Below are 20,246 nucleotides of genomic sequence, written 5' to 3'. Positions count from 1 at the left end.
TGAGATACTGATTTTTGGAGTTTAACTTCACAGTAATTAGAGTTTGATTACTGTTGGTATTCTAGCAAATCAAACTTACTTAAAACATCAGTGAGGGTATATTTTGTCTTCATATAATAACATTGCTTCAGAAATCCTATCCTTACGAGTCTGTCTTTTTCGTACTTGCCCGCTGGACTTACAACTCTTAAAGTTAAGGACTATATTCTTCTTAATCTGTTCATAAAGGCTTATGCCTTAATGAACCAAATGATTTCAAACTGTTTTTAAAAAGCCATCCTAAAATAAACTCCTTGGTAGTAAGTCTTATTTTCTTTTGTCACTGAATCACCAGAAATGAGCCAACAAAGTTTATCATTTGTTCTATGGCATAATAAAAGCAAAAGCCACCCATCAACCAGAAAGACAAACACCAAGCAGTGAATTAAGTAACAGTGCCTTTCATAGGCATGGTTAATCTTTTGAGTGTCCTTGTGTACTAAAAAGCCATTTGTACTCTGATTAAACTAAATTGTCCAGGAAAGGTTTTTCTTTAGAAAATAATTGTGATCACTTTATAATAAATTTGAAAACTAGAGAAAAGGAGAGTATCATTATGATCTTACCACCCTAACATAACCAGTTATTGTTTTGATTTATTGTACTTCATTTTTCATTTGCATAATTTTGCATGTTATGCAATCACTTCTGTGTTTTTCTTTATAAAATTGTGATGTTAGCATTAACATTGTACCATGCTTTATAAAGAATAGTTTTAATGTAGGGCTAAGATATTTACTTGACTAGTTTTCTCTTATAGAACATTAGGTTGCTTGCATTGTTTTTATACGTAATGTGCATATTTTTATTTGCATTTGCCTTGAAATTTCCCCTTTATCATCTTGTAATTTATGAAACCCATTATGAAAATGTATCTAATTAAATCAGTGAGCTTTTAATATAATGGGGGTGAATAGTCTTTCAATCTTAATAATATGTATAATCTTGCTTTAGATCCTTAAACCTGTGAGAAGTTTGGTTAGTCTGCACAGTCTTCACTACCCAATTTTCCATTCTCAAGAATAATGTATACGCTAACATCAGCCCTCCAGAGTTCCAGTGTAGGATTTGGTTAAAATATTTAGTTACTAACAGGATTATTTCTTTCATCCATAAATAGTTGTGCTTTGAAAAACTGTATAATAGTAAGACCTGGAATTGGCTGTTACTGAATTAAATACTCACTTTATTAAAAACTCTTAAAAAAAACCAAACCTCTTAATGATTTTGCTATCATTATTGATTTTAAAAATTTAATTGTGAGAGTAACATCATCTAACTTGGAATTTCAGTTGATTTGATTATGGCTTGCCAATTTTGGTAGGGCTAAGCATAGTCAGATTTACATTCTCCTGAGTGATTCTCTTTCTTATAGGGCTAAAGGAAGATTAGATTTGTGATTGCTGATGGGATATCATTTCTGATTGCTCTAGTGAATACTATACACAGTGTTTGGCCCCGAGATGCAGTGGAAGGGGCTTTGGAGTAGACATACCTGGACCAGAATCTCTGCCCTGCCATTTGCTAGATGTGTCACTTTGAGCAAGAGACTCATTGAGCCAACTTTCTTTGTCTGTAAAATGGGGGCCAGAATCCCTGTTTTCCATGGTTTTTGTGAGTTTTAATTAAGGGTTTGAATATGTCCAGTAGCCCGAATAGCAGGTGATCCGTGAGGAGGTGATCAGTGGGAGGCGATGAGTAAGTCATAGTAGCCGTTACTTTACCAGCAATATTAATTGTACGTAAACCTTAAGAGTTCTTGTTGATCTAAAAAGAAGTAAAGAAAGGAATTTACTAATTTAAGTGTAGATATTAAGTTCTGTGGGTTGCAAATGTTTTTGTTTTGAAGAATTGGACAAGAAGTACTTAAGACATATCTTCATGCTAATGTTTCTTACAGGGTTTAGTTTATTACTTGATGTATTTTGTGCTCTACATGGACCAAGAGAAAAATGTGTTGAAATTCTGAGGAGTGGTCACTTGTTAGCTATTTCACCAGGTGGAGTTCGAGAAGCCCTAATTAGTGATGAAACCTACAACATCATTTGGGGTAATCGTAAAGGCTTCGCTCAGGTTGCAATTGATGCAAAAGTGGTGAGTTGTATAAAACCAATTATTAAAGTAAAGCTAGGTTGGATTTAAAATAAATGCTTACATAGTGAGCCAGAGTATATAAGAATTTAGATCCTTTCATTGCACTACTTAAAAATCAGTGTACGCGTAACTCTTTGTAAGGTAGTGGTGGAGAAGTTGTGCATGGGATGTCACCTCCACATCAGTCTGGAAATTTGGCAGATAGCCACCAAAGTTTTATATCGTATTTCAAAATCTGACTTTTAATCAGATTTGTAAAATGTTTTGTATTCCTTCAGTCATACCTTGTTCAAAAGTGTAATCAGTTCAGTTCTATGTATTTTAGTCCTTTGGTATGATTGAATTGGCATATTTTCAGTGACGGTCGTTGGTTGGTTTCACTGCAATTCTTTTATCTGTGACCAATTTATCTAATCCTAGGAATTGAATAATTCGTAGCCCCTATTATTTTTTTTATCAGCAAATGTGGTCAGCTCTGATTGTACTGAAGATGAGAAACAAATATTACTGTAACTTAGATCTTTGAAAAGATTTTGATGAAAGAACTAGTCAATAAAATTAAGTGTTCCTCTGAGATCCACTGTAATTATTCTGTTTAGTAGACTGGAGAATGTGAATGCCATTTTGTCCTTTTGCTTTGGAAAGTATTTCTCAACTTTTTGGTTTCCATATTGTACTTTATCCTGTGAAACGCTTACTGATCACTTGTGGAATGTTCCTGTGTTTTCTGTTTTCATTTTAGATTGTCTGTTGGGAAAAGAAATGGTAGTGCCTTTGACCAGGATGGTGTTCTTTTTCTGGGCCAGTTAGTTAGAGACTGCTGACAGTACTTCCCTGCGTCAGTGTTTTTTGTGTGCCCGTTGCTGCTACATAGAGACCGGTGTGCACGCTTAACTTGCCTGTTCAGCTCGCAGATACAGGCTCTTGATTAAAAACGAAGAGATTACAGATGACTCATTCTGACCCAAGACGGATATTTGAGGAAGAACGGGATTTTTCTTTTTTTTTTAACTGCAGAATTAAAATAAAATCCATTGAGTTTTAGTTTGTCCTGTACACATGTACATGTGACTACCAGAAGTTACTGCTGTGGCGCACTAGTAATGTGATCCCAGAATAAGAGTTACTGCACTTGCCCAAGTGTTTAATAATAGACAACATACACATTTAAACACTATTGTCCTACTGTAGATTATAAGCTCCCTGAGGACGAGACCATCTACAGTGATTGGCATTTGGTAGTCTTTGAATTGAATTGAATTGATTTTTTAAACACAACGTTAAGCACTACTAGAAAAACGTTAAGCACTACTAGAAAGGGATGTTTGAAGTTGAACTTTATGTTAATAGTATTAGTGATACAGAAAATTAATTTATAGCACATTTTATTTCCCAAAGAGGCTTTTTTTTAAAGCCATATAGCTTTTTTTTCCTTAAGTTTATTTATTATTGGAGAGAGAGAGAGAGAGAGAGAGAGAGAGAGAGAGAGAGGATCCTAAGCAGGCTCTGCGCTGTCGGCACAGAGCCCCACGAAGGGCTTGAACTCTCACGTACTATGAGATCATGACCTGAGTGGAAACCAAGAGTCAGATGCTTAACTGACTGAGCCACCCAGGCACCCCTATTTCTCAAAGAGTCTTAAGCACTGATGTATAAAACAAAATTTTAGAATATATGAATAATGTAAAACAAAAGGATATATGCACCATTGTACAAAAATTAATGGTAATGAATGTAATATCTGTTAAAGCAATGGTAAAAGCTGAAAACCTAATCAAAGATAGTTTAGTTTTCAGTTTATATTTTGAAAGAATGATTTCTTATAAAGTTTTAAGATAAAAATGACAAAAATAGATTTGGAATTAAATTGATCGTGAGATTCTAATTTCTCATCCTTAACTTCACAGATTTAAGGAACATTGCCTGGACGAAGGCCTGAAAGTAAGAAATTACAGAGAGAAAGGAACTATTTTTTTCAATCTTTGGTAGAGTTTCTAGATAATTAAGTAAGATAATCCAGATCATTTAATTAAAGTTTCTGTATAAAACTTGGGAAAATTTTATAAACCCCTTTTTTTAAGTTTAAAAACAAAAATCGTTAATGTTGTTGATTTACAAAATAGCATTAAATGTTTGGTAAATACTGTATCACCCCAACCTTTTGTAGTGCTTCTAAAGGCTTTACGTTGGTACTCCTGTATAGTAAGTAGGTGACGTAATTATTCCAGTGTTGCAGATGAGGGAACTCAGGCACAGAGAGATGAAGGGACGGAGGGGTCAGGTCATACAGCAAGGCAGAAGCAAAGCAGAGCTTACACTGCGGGACTCCTGCCTGCATTTCACCGTGAGTCTGCTGACCTGGAGGTTAGGGGGACCCTCCGGATACGTGACGGAGCTCTTTCAATCATATATGGATCTAGTTGTGAATGCTACAAATATCCCATCTGGAAAACCCCTCCACAGTCCTCACAGAACTATCATAAACTTCAGTAAAAATTTAAGACTGTTGCAGGAATAACTGCATTTAAATTGTGACATTATAACAAATTGAAGTGAAAAAAATCTAGATTGTCAGTGCAAGTTTACAAAATATTGGTAAAAAATATTTAAGGTTTATCTGAAAGTTACAGGCTTTTTAATATGATCTAAATCACTCATTTTGTGAAATTCCTGAGAATTATCGCTTTGATAGGAATGTTTAGGTGACTTCATATCTAAATAGGTTGGGAAAATATTAGCCCATTTATTCAAGTTAGAAAACAAATAACTGATGTAAAAGAAAATAACAGTTGTTTTAATAAAATTGTTAATATGTATTATCTCAATCCACAAAATAGCCTTTGAGATAGGATAATTATTATTATTTCCACTTTGGTGATTTGTCCAGTGGTGCTCATTTACTTTTAGTGGCAAAGTTTAGACTCTCAGACCACATTCACCTGATTCCCCAAGACTAGTTTTAACAAAATACACATTCTCTTTGTCTTGCACACCCTTACACAGAGATACATGTATACTGCAAACAGTTTCATCCTAGGTTACTTATGCAAGTCCCTCGTATACAAAAGGTGCATGAGGAAAGGGAGGAATAATTGTACTACAGTATCAGGTTGTAATAAAGTAATGCTTATGGTCTTAAGGCTGTAAGCTTGAATGCAAATCTAAGCGACCATATGCCCAGACTATAGCCTGGAATACTGAGCCTGCTAGCGTAAGCATTTTCCTGTTTAGGGAGTTCTAGAAATATCTAGCTTCTGGAGAGTAAGCTTTTTAAACGATGATATGTAACCTCAAGAGTCTTCATAAAGTGCACGCTTCAGCAGAAACTTAGGGGTTCCTGCCACTCAGTAGACATAAATCCAGCAATACTGGTCAGAGAAGACAAAGGGTGTGTGTATATGTGAGCTGAAAGGTTTCTGTTCCTCTTTGGGCATTTTATGTTCTCAACTCTAAAGACATTTTATAACTCTTTAAAACGTTAGACTGTCAGCCAATTACTTTATTTCACCAAACTAGGGGTGGTTTCCTTGATCATAATCTGAATTTTTTACCAAAGAGTCCGTGTACTTTGTTTCATGTTTTAGCTTTGTGGATTAACGCCACGAAACTTTAAATTCTTCCACCGGAGTGCTTTTCTTTACCTGACTTTTTTTCCTAACTGGTTTTAAGATTGCTGCTGCCTGTTTCTGACGTTTTGTATTCAGAGAATACAAACTAATCCATTACAGGCATCCTGTCTGTTCTGTGTACTCATTCCTTCTGTGATTCCTTCGTCGCACTTCGTTTTAGCACCTAGTCTAGTCCAGGCACTGTTCCGGGTGCTGGGGACGCTGCTGTGAGCAGAACAACGTCTCCGCTGTTAGGGGTCTTCCTTCCGCTGCGGGGAGAGATACAGTAAATAGATGGTCAGGGGTTCTATGTGAGCTAGTAAGTCTTAGGAAGAAAGCTATGTCTTTAGTCCCTTTCCTTCAGTCCACCATAGTTTACTGTTCCCCACAGCTGAGTAAGAATGGCTTTGTAAAATGTCAGCTTATTTAAACATCTCAAGCCCTGCTCACCGAGGCAGGGAACACTGTATTCGGCACAGACTGATGGTAGACTGGAAGTAAAGTGATACTCAGCCTTTTTTTTTCTTTCTGAAACATCGTTTAATTCGTTGGATTTTGTGTGCATATTAAGGTGTTTCTATTCAATTTTTTTTGTCTACTTCAGTTTCACCATGGTAGAACCTCCTTACGTGATCCTTTGCTATTTCATCATTGTTAAGGTCTCTGTTTAAAAAATCATGCTTAATCGGTGATATTCATGGGATAATAAAAACCATGAACTTGTGAGCAGAAATGCTCTAAAATTAATGATAAAAGGAATTGTTTTCTGTATATGCTTTTCCTTTTTTTTTTGTTGCAGTGAGTCTTATACTTTTCATTAATGTTGAACATTTTTAGATTTCATAAGCTCACACAAAAAAGTGTTTCAGTTCTGTGACAGCATCTTGCCAAAACCTGTCATTTAAATTCATATGTATTTCCCCATACAGGGACCTCTGCCTTGTAACTTTTCTCCAGTCAGCATACTCTTCAGTGGACCGCTAAGATCAATTTACCATATTCATTTTATTCCGTGAAATTAATGATTTTGGTAATCCTCATTTTGAGTTTCAAGGGTTTATGTGGAATGATAGGAAAGTTGGCAAATGAAATATTATATATCGCCACTAGAGGGTAGTAGTTCCAATTTTTATTTTTACAAATGATCAAGTTAAATTTAGTCTGATAAATCACACTAGTGATAAAAGTATACCTTTATTTTTAAAATACCTCATTTTCATAATCTTAAGCAGGCCCCCAAAAGTTTGCATTACTGACTCAATGGTGATATTGAATGGATCAATATATTTACTTTTTAATTCAAATTCTCTCTAGCCCATTATTCCTATGTTTACACAAAATATTCGAGAAGGATTTAGATCACTTGGAGGAACAAGTAAGTTCTGATTCATATGGTTTTTCTAATTGTAATGTAATATTTAGATTATAGTAGTTTAAATATTTGGGCTTTTGAACCCTGTAAGAAATCCTTTTGAGTTATTACTTTAGATAATGAATTTATTATTTAGATGCTTTTCTATTTAAAGTCTAAACGATAACTCATTCTAAGTAATGGCAGTTCTTAGATGTTAGATTTTTGTTGAGAATCTCATCTACATACTGAAGCTTATTTGTTGTGGGCTTAAAATTACAGTGAGTTATCTAATTTCCTGGGTTGAACCACGTTGTTGAGGTTTAGAACAAATGTACCCATGACTCAGACTGCCTTCCTAACTCACTGCTGCATGAGTTTCAGCTTTAAAAATGGATGACAATATGATATTGAATTAAGATTAACGACACAAGGATGTATCATCTGCTTTGGTTCATATCTGTTACTTCTTATTTTTTGCTTTTTAAAATATTTTGAACCATGATACATTTATATTATAAAGTTCTTTTTGCCTAACTTTAATTTATGGGTAACAAAATAAGCTTTGAGTGTAGTTAGAGGAGAGATGACATTTAGATGTGCTTTTTCTTTGCGGTTTCTCTGTTGTTTTCTTTTTATTTTGAGATTTTCATAGTTTATTTTTATATCCTGTGGTTTATATATTATATTCGATTGATTATATTTTGTATCCCTAGCAATATATTGTTCCTATCCCCATGCAGATCTCCTCTTGAAGAACTTTAAATTTCTATTGTCTGTTTTATGTCTGATGTTGGTATATCGTTGATATTCGATTACATTTTTTAGGTATTACTCCCCCCCCCCCTTTTTTTTTCCAAATGTAAAGTGGAAAGTGATGTGATACTTAACTGTTGGGGATTATTTCTTACAGTAGAATTATTTCTTCTAATTTTCTCTCAGGTCATTTCTTCAGAATTTAAGTTGCATACCAAAAATTATTCCTAATTTTGTTTCTTTAATTATAAAGTGGTTTAAAAATTACTGTTGACTGCTTTTTGACTTTCTTTTTTACTTAGTTCATCAGTTTATTTTACATTATTGCCACTTGCAATCCTGCTAAATTTTGTACTTGGTCACTAACATTAGTAATTCTTTGCTACTCTGCAGTTTTCTTAATTTACAATATTTTTTCTTTACCTGGTTTATTGGTGCATTGTAGTTTCATGTTTACGTGAATTTATCTTACCCTTTTCTTTTTTTTTTCTTTTATTCATACCAGCCTGTTTTCGTGAGTCTCTAGACATTGTAGCTTCTAGCTTTGGGTTATAGTCTTTACCCTTTGTTTTGTAATAATAGTAATTGATTTGCCTTTTTAAAATTCTCTTATTTTTGAAAGCTCATTTTAAAAAAAATGAACAAACCTATTTTGGGGGGCATTTTTAGGTTCCCAGAAAAATTGAGCAGAAAATGCAGAGTACTGATACAGCTTCTCACCACCCCTCAGTTTCTCTTATTATTAACATCTTACGTTAGTATGCTCCATTAGTTACAAGTGATGAAAAGCTCGTCTTAAAAAAACATGTATTGTACTAATTGCCCGGGGGTGATATTGTTTGCCACCTTCCTCTAAGTCTTACATATTAATTTGAAAGTTACAATTATGTGCTCAGAATATTTAACCCATTAAAATACTTTGTTTACTTTAAAACAGGGTTATTTAGATGGCTTTATGAAAAATTCCGCTATCCATTTGCTCCGATGTATGGAGGTTTTCCTGTGAAATTACGCACCTATTTAGGTGAGCCTATTCCTTATGATCCAAAGATAACAGCAGAAGAATTAGCTGAAAAGGTAAATTATTGTTTCTTTCTTAATCTTTGAACAGAGTTTTCCTTTTAAGTACTGTATTAGAAATGACTTCACTACTGTATCCTACAAACATGTTCTAGATCAGTTGTGATTTCCTCCCCGCAGGGGACATTTGGCGGGATCTGGAGACTGTTTTTATTGTCATGACAGGCAGGACCCGGGAGGTGGTGGTGCTACTGGCATTTAGTGGGTAGAGGCCAGGGATGCTGGTAAACATCGTACGATGCCTAAGGAAGCCCCCCACCGCAGAGCTACTCAGTTTAAAATGTCAAACGTGCCGAAGTCGGGGCTCTTGGCACTGGTAAGTAAAAGGTTTCATAAGTGATGTTCAGAAGAACAAAGATTTGACCTCCATATAAAGACAAGTATTGTTCTTGTTTGATAGAAGTATCTTGGGAGGAGAATGGAATAGTGTTCAAGGGTGTGGGTGATGAAATCAGATTGCTCCCAGCTCCACAACTTGCTGTGTGACCTCAGGGAGTCCACAGCTCACTCTGTTAGTGTGCAGAACCGGGAAGAGAATAGTACCTGCTCATAGTTGTCCCTGAGCATTACATGAGGTTACGCAAGTTCATTGTTTAGAACAGTGAGTGGCAGATAGTAAGCGCTTCATGAATGCTGGATATTAACACTGTTAACACCAGTGACTCCTGTTGTCCTAGGAACTTACAGTCTAGTGAGGGAGCTAAATAACTAAATCAGTGCTTATATGGTGACGTGTTACCATGGTAGTGTGCTTACGGCAAGGTTTTTTAACCTGGGTACTGTGGGCGTTTTGCTGTGGGGTGCTGTCCTGTGCACTGTGGGATGTCTACCACCACCATCTCTGGCCTCTATTCACTAGATGCCAGTAGCACTCCCCATCCTCACCCCTCACTCGTTGTGATCATAGAAAATGCCTCTAGACCTTTCCGTATGATCCCCAACGGGGCAAAATCTGATCTGATTGAGAACTTCTGTCTTAGGACATCATGGAAGCACAAAGGGAAGCTATCTAACTTAGATTAGGGATGCCTCCTTGAGAGAGGTGATGCTTGAATTCGGCTTTGAAAGACAAGGAATTAGCTGGACAGAGGGTACTGAGGTAGAGGAAACAATGTATAAAGGGATGGTGTTATGAAATAGCATAAAATCTTTGGGGAGTTGAGAGTGGTCTTGTATAGCTACAGGGATATCATAGGCGATGGGGCTAGAAACACAGGAATGGTCTGGACTAGGATGGCCTATAATTGATTTTGTTTCCTGAAAGCAGGTGGGGGGTGGGTGCTCTTGAACATAGGTGAATGGTGTAATAGGTTTGCGTTTGGCAAGATCACTGGAAGTGATACGGAGGCTGAATTTGAGCGAGACCAGTAGAAGCTCAGAGGGGAAAAAGACTGCTTTGTGAAGGAAAAAATAGGAAAAGCTCCCTGGAGTGAGGGCATTTGGGTCTTGAAAGAAGGGCGTGGCTTGGTCCTGTGGACTTGGGGCTGGAGGAAGAGTATGAACAAAGATGCGGTGGTTGGAGAGTTGACCATATACCAGCAGTGTTGGTTAGAACGGCAAGGTTGGAAAAGACTGCCTAATAAATTCTCCAGGGATTTTGCAAACTCATTAAAGGCTGCAAGAAGCTCTGCAATGAAGTCTATTTAACTGTTTCAAAGGGCATTTCCCAGTCTTTGCTGACCAAAACCTCCTTGTTTTTCCTGGATTAGCAGCTGTGGAATAAACTTGGGGAATCAGTAGCTTGGTGGGTAGGGTTTGGTTGAGATGCTGCTGGATAATAAGTAAGTAGCTACATTTTTAGGCCCTTAACTATCAGACTAGGGAATTTGTCTACCAGATAACATTTCAGTGAGGATAGGTCTCTGCTTGGGAGTGGCTCATATCAGTTTCATTCACATTTAGGAGGCCCAAACAAGCAGATGTATAATCTGTTTCTCTACAATGGTTTGTGAAGATGACTATAGCAATTGTGATCACTTAGATACATAAGATTATAAGTGCACTCTTTAAGAGCAGGGCTCATGCTGTTGAATTCTTGGGTCTCCACTTCCCAGCACCATGTTAGGTATTTAATTAGATGTCAGTAAATGTTTGATGAATGAATGAATCACATAGTGGTCTCTATCTACTTGAAGAAGAGCAAGGGACAGATTTGAGAGATTTTACAGAGATAGAACGTACCAGACTTGAAAACTGATTCTATAGCTACCTGCAGGATATGTCCATATATATTATACGCATAGGTTTTTAAAAATACTCGATGATGAAAATTTAGAAGTTATCCGCACGAGACAGTTACTGAAGTCATGAGCTTCATTCACAAAGCAGGTTAGAGACAGAAGACTGAGGACAGATGGGAGGACAGGGAAGAACACACGAGGGGCATGCTGAGGACGTCGGCCAAAGCTGTGGAGACGTGGAGAAAAGTCAGTTTGTGTGAGAGAAGCCAGCCGGCGAGGATGTTTACACAGTAGGAATGACCGGTATTATTCATTCCTGCAAAGAGATCAGGGAAGATGAGGACGAGAAAAGCCCACTCAGCTTGCAGTTACATCTTCAGAAAGTATAAAACTACGTGAAAGCCATAAATTGAATGGCTTCTGTTGAATCACCTGGAAAATGGTGTGAGTGTGTTTTGATTATGACTTTTATACCAGCCGTAGGTATGTGTAGTGTGATTTCTTTCAAGTTTTTAAAGTGTAGTCAAAACCACAACGTTTATTAGCCGTTTTTAAGTGTATGCTTTAGTAGTGCCAAATATATTCACGTGTGCGGCCAATCTCCAGTCTCTGTACCCCCTGAAAACCTGCTGCCCATTCTTTCTTTTTTCTTTTTCATACATACCCGTCAGCTTTTTCTTCTGGTTCCTTCACGGGCCACGCGAGATTCTTGTTTTTCCCCCAGCTTTGTCGAGATACAAGTGACCAATCACATTGTAAAAGTTTAACGTGCAACGTGAAGATGCGATACATGTGTATATTGTGAAATGATGGCCACGGTAAGGTTAGGTGCTTCCATCACCTAATTGCCATTTTGTGTGCCCGTGGTGACAGTATTTAAGGCCTTTTCATTAGCAACTTTCTGATATATAATACGGTATTCGTAACTGTAGTCACTGTGCTGTACCTTAGATCCTCAGAACTTGCTCATCGTGTAACCAGAAGTTTGTACCCTTGACCAACATCTCCCTCTTCCTCCACGCCCTGGTAACGCCCCTATTCTGCTCTGCGTTTCCATGAATTCACCTCTTTTAGATTCCACATATGCGTGGAAATCATACACCACTCGTCGCTTCTTCCTCCCCGCAGCCCCTGGTGACCACCATTCTGCCTTCTATGACTATGAGTTTGACCGCGGTAGGAAAGGGGAATCATACAACGTTTGTCTTCTTGTGACTGGCTTGTTTCACTTAGCTTAATGTCTTCAAGGTCCATCCATACTACAGCACGTGACAGAATTTCCTTCTGGTTTTTAAAGCTGAATGAATAACACTCCGTTGTGTGTACCACATGTCGTATATTCATTCGTTCACCGATGCACGTTAGGGTTGCTTCCATTTCCTCTGCTGTTGGGAATAGTGCCGTGGTGGATATGGGTGTACAAATATGTCTTCGAGACCCTGCTTTGAATTCTCTTGGATATATACTCAGAAGTCAGATTGCCGGATCATAGGTGGAAAGAAAAAACTCCAGCTTCTCCCTCCCGGAGGGAAAAACCTAGTTCTTCCATACTGCGTCTTTCTTTCACTTGCACATCTCCTTTACTTTTACACAGAACATGACTTGCGACCCTTCTGGTCGCCAAATGTGTGGAGGGAGGCTTTGCCCCCACCAAGCAATTTTCCGACACCAGTTAGACATCCTGTCGCTTAACTCATTTCGGACACTGTCTACCTGGAAATAGTATGGATCCCACCGGTTAAGGAATCAGTCCCACAAGACTGCTCCCACCCCACTCCACATGCGAATCACGAGTAGTGGGTCCCCAGGTAACCTGCAACTTCTGTTCAATTTGGCTACAAATTGGAGGTTCCCAGGACCCCTCCCAGGTTCAATTATTTTGATGTATTGGCTCACAGAACCCAGGAATACACTTACTTACTTTACCAGTTTATTAAAGGATGTGATAAAGGATACAGACGACCAGCCAGATAAAGAGATACGTAGGGCAAGGAATGGGAGGGCCTCAACTGCAGGGCCCCTGTGGAGTTAGGGCGTGCCACCCTTCCTGGTGTGGATGTGTTCACCCGCCTGGAATGGAAGCTCCCTGAACTCTGTACTGTTGGGATTCTATGGAGGCTTCTTCACATAGGCGTGATTGATTGTTAACTCCATTTCCAGCTCCTCTCCCCTCTCTGGGGCATGATGGAGTAGAGCTGAAAACTCCAAGCTTCTAATCATAGTTTGGTCTTTCTGGTGACCTGCCCTTATTCAGAAGACATCCAGGAATCCAGTAGAACAAAAGACACTTTTATCACCCATGAAATTATAAGGATTTCAGGAGCACTGTGTCCTGACTGGAGTCAGAGACCAAATATTAGCACGAAAGATGTTCAGTGCCCTTATTGCTTTAGGACATAGTAAGAGTTTTAGGAGCTCTGTGCCAGGAACCAGGGGTAGAGACCAATATATATTTTCTATTATCTCTCGGTGCGATCATTCTTTTTTAATTTTGGGGGGGACCCTCATCCATACAGTTTTCTAGAGCTGGCCATGCCATTTTACATCCCTACCAATAGGGCACAAGGGTTCCAGGTTCTCTGCATCCTCACCAACACTTGTTACTTTCTGTTTTTTGTTTTGTTTGTGATAGCAGCCAACCTGATGGGTGTGAGGTAATATGTCATTATAGTTTTGATACGCATTTCCCTGACTAGTGGTGTTGAGCACCTTTTCATATGCCTTGAAGAAATGTGTGTTCAAGGTGTTGGCTCATTTTTAAAGTCATGTTATTTGGATTTTTTTGTTGTGGAATTGTAGAAGTTCTTTATTCTGATGTCCTCTTTACTGTATATATGATTTGCAAATATTTTCCCTCATCCTGTAGGTTCCTTTTCACCCGGTTGATTGTTCCTTTTTATGTACAGAAGTTTTTGAGTTTGAGGGAGCCCTGTTTGTCTATTTTTCCTTTTGTTGCCTGTGCTTTTGGTGTCATATTCAAGAAATGGTTGCCAAATCCAGTGTTACGAAGCTTTCCGTCCTATATTTTCTCCTAGAAGGTTTATAGTTTTAAGTCTTATGTTTAGGTCTTTAATCCATTTCGAGGTAATTTTTGCTTATGATGTAAGATAAGGTTCAACTTTATTCCTTCTGCTGTGGGTGTCTAGATTCCCCACCACTGTTTGTTGAAGAGACTGCCTTCCCCCCAATGTATGGTCTTCGCACCCTTGTCAAGGATCATTTGCCATACGTGCAAATGTTTATTTCTGTGTTGTCTGTTTTATTCCATTGGTCTATATGTTTGTCTTTATACCAGTACCACACTGTTTTCATTACTGTAGCTTTGTAGTATGTTCTGAAATGGGGAAGTATGAAGCCTACAACTTTGTTCTTCTTTTGGCTACTTAGGGTCCTTTGAAATTGCAAATGAATGCTGCTGGATTTTGATAGGGATTGCCTTGAATCTGTAGATCACCTTGGATAATATGGACATCTTAACAATATTAAATCTTTTAATCCATGAACACAGGAGGTCTTTCTATGTATTTGTCTCTTTAATTTCTTTCAGCAGTGTTTTATAATTTTCAATGTATAAGACTTTCTCTTCCTCAGTTAAGTTTATTTCTAAGTATTTTACTCTTTTTGATGTGTTTATAAACGGGATTGGTTTTTTTTTTTTTTTTTTTCAGATTGTTCATTGGTAGTGTATACAATTTTTGTGTTGTGTGTGGATTTTATATCCTGCAATTTTGCTGAATTTGTTTATTAGTTGTATTTGTGAAATCTTTAGGGTTTCCTATATATAAAATCATGTCATCTGTGAACAGAGGTGATTTTACTTTTCCTTCTGTGCATAAGTCTGATTTAATCCTATAGAGCAGGACTTATTACTGCCTTCTACACATAAGAAAACTGGATAATTTAGTTAGTTTTGCTAGGGTGTGCTGTGCTAACAACCAGCCAATCTCAGAGGCTAAGACAGGAAAGCTTACTTCTTGTTTATGTTATATTTCCCCTGAGGTCCCTGTCCTCCTCCTCCTGGATTCAGGAGGATTCAGGTGGGATGTTGCCATGGTAAAAAGAAAATGTCAGGCACCGAGGTGGCTCAGTCAGTTAAGCATCTGACTCTTGATTTCAGCTCAAATCAAGGTCTGATGGTTTTGTGAGATTGAGGCCAGCCTCATGGCTCCATGCTGACAGAGTGGACCTTGCTCGGGATTCTCTCGCTCGCTCTCTCTCTCTCTCTCTCTCTCTCTCTCTCTCCCTCCCCCTCCCCCCTCTCTCTCAATAAACAAACTTAAAAAAAAAAATGTCAGGAGTGAAACTTTTTAAAGCTTCTGTTTGCAGGTGGCTCACTTACTCCCACTGACATTTTATTTTATTTCTATTTTTATTTATTTATTTTTAAATGTTTATTTAGTTTTTTTTTTTTTAATTTTTTTTTCAACGTTTTTATTTATTTTGGGGACAGAGAGAGACAGAGCATGAACGTGGGAGGGGAAGAGAGAGAGGGAGACACCGAATCGGAAACAGGCTCCAGGCTCTGAGCCATCAGCCCAGAGCCCGACGCGGGGCTCGAACTCACAGACGGCGCGAGATCGTGACCTGGCTGAAGTCGGACGCTCAACCGACTGCGCCACCCAGGCGCCCCAAATGTTTATTTAGTTTTGAGAGCAAGAGAGCAAGCAGGGGAAGGGCCGAGAGAGAGGCAGACAGAGGATCTGAAGCAGGTTCTGCGATGACAGCAGAGAGCCTGATGCGGGGCCCACACTCACAAACCGCAAGATCATGACCTGAGCCAAAATCAAGAGTCCGACACTTAACCGACCGAGCCACCCAGCTGCCCACTGACGTTTTATCGGCCAGTGCTGTCACAGGGCCACCGTGGACTGACTTCACGGGGACAGGATCTGCATTCCTCCCATAGGATGGTCCAAAAGAGAGAGGCCTGGTAGGCAGAGAGAGTGAGTAACTATAATCTGCTCTGCCATATTGGGACTCAGCCAGACTAGACACTTAGAAAAGAATGTACAGTTGAAACAACGATAATGTTACATTAGATGAGACCGTTCAAATCAAGCAGCTGACATGTAGGAAGTTTCACAAAGGTTAACAGTAAAGAAACATTATGCGCCCTGTCTTTGCTTACGTGTCTCTGAACTTCATTCTTAGAAAACTTACCTCTGGGGCGCCTGGGTGGCTCCGTCGGTTAAGCATCCGACTTCAGCTCAGGTCATGATCTCACGGTTCGTGGGTTCGAGCCCCGCGTTGGGCTCTGTGCTGACAGCTCGGAGCCTGGAGCCTGCTTCGGATGCTGCGTCTCCTTCTCTCTCTGCCCCTCCCCTTTCTCTCAAAAATAAATAAACGTTAAAAAACAAAATAAACAATCAAAACACAGAAAACTTACCTCCAGTTACGCTGCGGGCTCATTAAATATACTGAGCGCTTACTACCCTCCTTCATCCTGAAGACAAAGCTCCGTGACACTGGCTTTTAGAGTCAGCACATGCTGTCCGTGCGACATGACTGTTGTCTCATCCCGCGGCGATGCCTTACTGATGAGGCTCCGGGAGCCTGACGCCAGGGAGAGGCCTTACCCAGTGACATTGCTTCTGCCCACGTGCACTTTATCGTTAACACATTTCTGTGCTGCCCCCGACCTATGTGTTCTCCTGTAGGATATGTGAATTCTGTGTTGTTCTTTTACAACTTTTTCCAGATTTAAGTGGCTCAGAGCCAGTTAGGAACCCCTTTTACAAATACCATGTATTTTTATGCACAAAATAGAAGGTAACAGAAAAAGAGCAGGAAAAGCCTGGCGTGGAAGATTAGGGACCTGGGTTAAGATCGTCACCCGTGTTACTCACCACCAATCCTACCACTAGGCAGCAGCATCACTTTAGAGAAATACGTTCTTCCCCAGACCCCGATTTCCTTATTTGTAGAGCAGAGAAATTGAACTAAATGCTCTTCGGCATTTCTTTTAGGTCTCAAATCAAGTGAACCCTGTTCCCTTATTTTCCTCGGTTAAGGAAAGTATATTCTGATAGTTAAACTCCAGTGCCTTGGTTTTTCATATGAGAGCAGGATTTACTCACATTCGTGTCCCTGGTAGGGTTAGGTATTTTATATAGTAAAACAGATAAATATAGTAAAAACTTACCAGTTTAAGTAAGGAAGAAAAGGCCTTTCTGAATCATCGAAATACCTCAGTTATCATCTCCAGTTGCTTTATGCGCTTTATTTTCAGTGCCTAAAGTAACAAGTAGTCTACCAAGGCATCGTAGAATTTCTTGGGGGAATTTACTTAAGTACATAGTTGCTGTATTCATATTTTGGATTGTAAGTTGTCATTATTGAACTAAAGTATACTGCAAATAAAGAACACCTAAAATTTTCCTTTTGTAATACATTGTCATGATTTTCCAGTCTTCATTGTTAATAATACAAACATAAACTAGGATAATCATCCCTGAATCATCACAAATTCAAAATTACTAGCATCCAAATTAATGTAGAAATGAAACCTCATTTAAAAAATGGGTGATAGATTGTTCTGGCATTTGATTGCGGAGAACCATTTTGTAAGCACTATCTAAATCCAAATTAAAATATACTATGCTAATGCTGAACAGGGCACTTGGGATATTTCCCGAAAGTTCTCTCAGTCTTAATCTCTATTGTTCTGTTTCTGTGTTTACAGTGTCTGTTTCTGTCTGTCTCTTTAACTCTCTCTCTCTAGTCTCATGCGCACATACACACATAGAAATATGGGTTTATTTATATCTACACGCATGTGTCATAAAGGTGTAAAGAAGACGGAGGGAAGTGGATAATGTGAGTGGTATTTGGGAGGTAAAATAAATGGATGTGCCGATGGATGGATTGGCTATTGGGAGTGAGAAGCAAGAGTTGTGAAGGATGGCTTCTAGGTTTGGGCTTACTTGGCTAGGTTTGTGGTAGTGTTGTTTGCTGAAACAGGGAAGGACTAAGGGAAGGACAAAGTATGAGGTGCCTTTAAAACACTCCAGACCATTCCTGTCTGAAGCTGAGCGGGCTGGAGGTGAATGTTTAGGAGTCATCAGCAAATGAAAGGTAATTAAAGTTGTGGAAAGGGGAAAGATTACTGAACCTTTGAAGCATAAGTCAGTGGCAGATTTGGGGACTAGAAATCTGCAAGGAAGATTGAAAAGGAGCAGCCTGAAAGTTAGAAGAAAACCTGGGTTTTCCTCCACTGTGAGAATTCCAGAAGCAAGATCAGGGGAGATTGAGAGGTCAAGTGAGATTAAAAGAATGTCACTGACTGGAGCACCGTGGTGGCTCAGTCAGTTAAGCATCCGACTCTTTTTCGGCTCTGGCCGTGGTCTCACCTGAGTCGGGCTCCGCACTGACAGTGCGGAGCCTGCTTGGGATTCTCGCGCTCTCCCTCTCTCTCTCTCTGCCCCTTCCCCCCACTGGCACGCACACTCACACTCTCTCGAAATAAATAAATAAACTTAAAAAAAAAATGTCATCGGGTTTGGTGACAGAAGAGTATCATTGGTGATTTTGCAAGAGTTGTATTTTCTTAATGCATTGCCCCGATATTTCTCCACCCCAAACCCTTCCTTGATGCTTCAGTTCATAGTAAACCAAGTCTACACTTTCTCACTTGGTGTTTGACAGCCTCATGATTTAACTGAATTATAATTTTAGAGCCTTCTACCACCCGGCTTCAGAACACATACCTGAAAGTGCAGCCAAGCCCCCTCACCCACCCGTCCTTAGCCAGTTGTTTTCCTGGGTCTTTTGCTTCCTGCTCTTGTCTCCACTGTCACTGAAATCTCACTGGTCCTTGGAGACCCAGGCCAACCAGTACCTTGTTCGTGTGTCCTTCCCTGTCACTGCCCACCAAACAAATGGGCTGTCGTCTGAACTTCTAGATACTGTCTTTTCACATCTCAGGTGGTAGATAACAGCTTACAAATGATCTTCATTGTTGTTGTTTTTTTTTTAATCTTTTTTTTTTTTTAAATGTTTTATTTTTGAGAAACAGAGAGAGACAGAGTGTGAGTGGAGCAGGTCAGACAGAGAGGGAGACACAGAATTCGAAGCAGGCTCCAGGATCTGAGCTGTCAGCACAGAACCCGAGGAGGGGCTTGAACCTACCAACTGTGAGCTCATGACCTGAGCCGAAGTCGGACACTTAACTGACTGAGCCACCCGGGCACCCCCAAATGATCTAAGGTTTTTATTACTTTGTACTTGACCCACTTACTAAGTTACAAGCTTGAGATTAGAGACTTGTTTCACTAATGTGATAGCTTCCAAAGCATCTACTGTTTTCTAAATAAATGAATAAATTTTAAAGAACATACTTCACAAGAGACAACCTTTATTAGTTACTTTTAGTCACTGCCAAGTACCTGAAGACATGGTTGAAATTTCATTTAACCCTTATAATAAGTATATGAAACAGTTCTCCTTTTACAGATATGCAAACTTGTGGTTCAGAGAGGCATATTTTTAAAATACATCTTTGGGGGGGGCGCCTGGGTGGCTCAGTCAGTTAAGTGTCCGACTTCAGCTCAGGCCATGATCTCACGGTTTGCGGGTTTGAGCCCTGCATCAGGCTGTGTGCTGACAGCTCGAAGCCTGGAGCCTACTTTGGATTCTGTGTCTCCCTCTCTCTCTGCCCCTCCCTCACCCGCACTCTGTCTTCTTCTGTCTCAAAAATAAATAAACATTAAAAAAATTTTTTTAAATACATCTTTGGGCTAGAGCTTCTTAATTATATTTAAAGGAGATGAAGCTCAGACTCTTAACTCTAAAGAACAAACTGATGGTTACCAGAAGGGAGCCAGGTTGGGGGGGAACAGGTGAAACTGGTGATGGGGATTAAGGAGGGCGCTTGTGATGATGAACAGCAGCGTGTAATGTATGCAAGTGGTGAATCACTATATTGTACACCTGAAACTAATATTCCACTGTATGTTAACTGGAATTTAAAAAAAAACCTTTTTTACAAAAATAAAAGGGATGAAGGTCCAAGATTTATAAAAAGAAGGCTTATTAAAAGGTTGCCATCTAAAATAACGTACGTGTGTACATGCATGCATGATGTGCACACAGATTTTTTTTAGATAGCCACAAAGTGATATAAAAGAAAAGATTATTGAA

The 20,246-nt window shown here is 39.1% G+C and overlaps 1 protein-coding gene across 5 annotated transcripts in view; it reads left to right on the top strand.

The window, feature by feature from the left end:
- The window catches only part of TMEM68 (transmembrane protein 68), a 61,043-nt gene that overhangs the window by 20,649 nt on the left and 20,148 nt on the right, over window positions 1-20,246 (top strand). For 3 of the 5 annotated variants that reach the window (XM_047842682.1, XM_047842683.1, XM_047842681.1), the window contains 3 exons: window positions 1,940-2,133; window positions 7,056-7,116; window positions 8,786-8,925. In XM_047842682.1, coding sequence (XP_047698638.1) covers window positions 1,940-2,133; window positions 7,056-7,116; window positions 8,786-8,925 — 395 coding nt within the window. The remainder of the gene's footprint in view (window positions 1-1,939; window positions 2,134-7,055; window positions 7,117-8,785; window positions 8,926-20,246) is intronic. The other 2 variants (XM_047842685.1, XM_047842684.1) reach the window with 1 other exon arrangement.

The sequence above is a fragment of the Prionailurus viverrinus genome, chromosome F2, assembly GCF_022837055.1.
Source record: "Prionailurus viverrinus isolate Anna chromosome F2, UM_Priviv_1.0, whole genome shotgun sequence".
Classification (NCBI taxonomy): domain Eukaryota; kingdom Metazoa; phylum Chordata; class Mammalia; order Carnivora; family Felidae; genus Prionailurus; species Prionailurus viverrinus.
The sequence above is the reverse complement of the archived record's forward strand: the minus strand, read 5'-3'. Positions and strand labels throughout refer to the sequence as shown.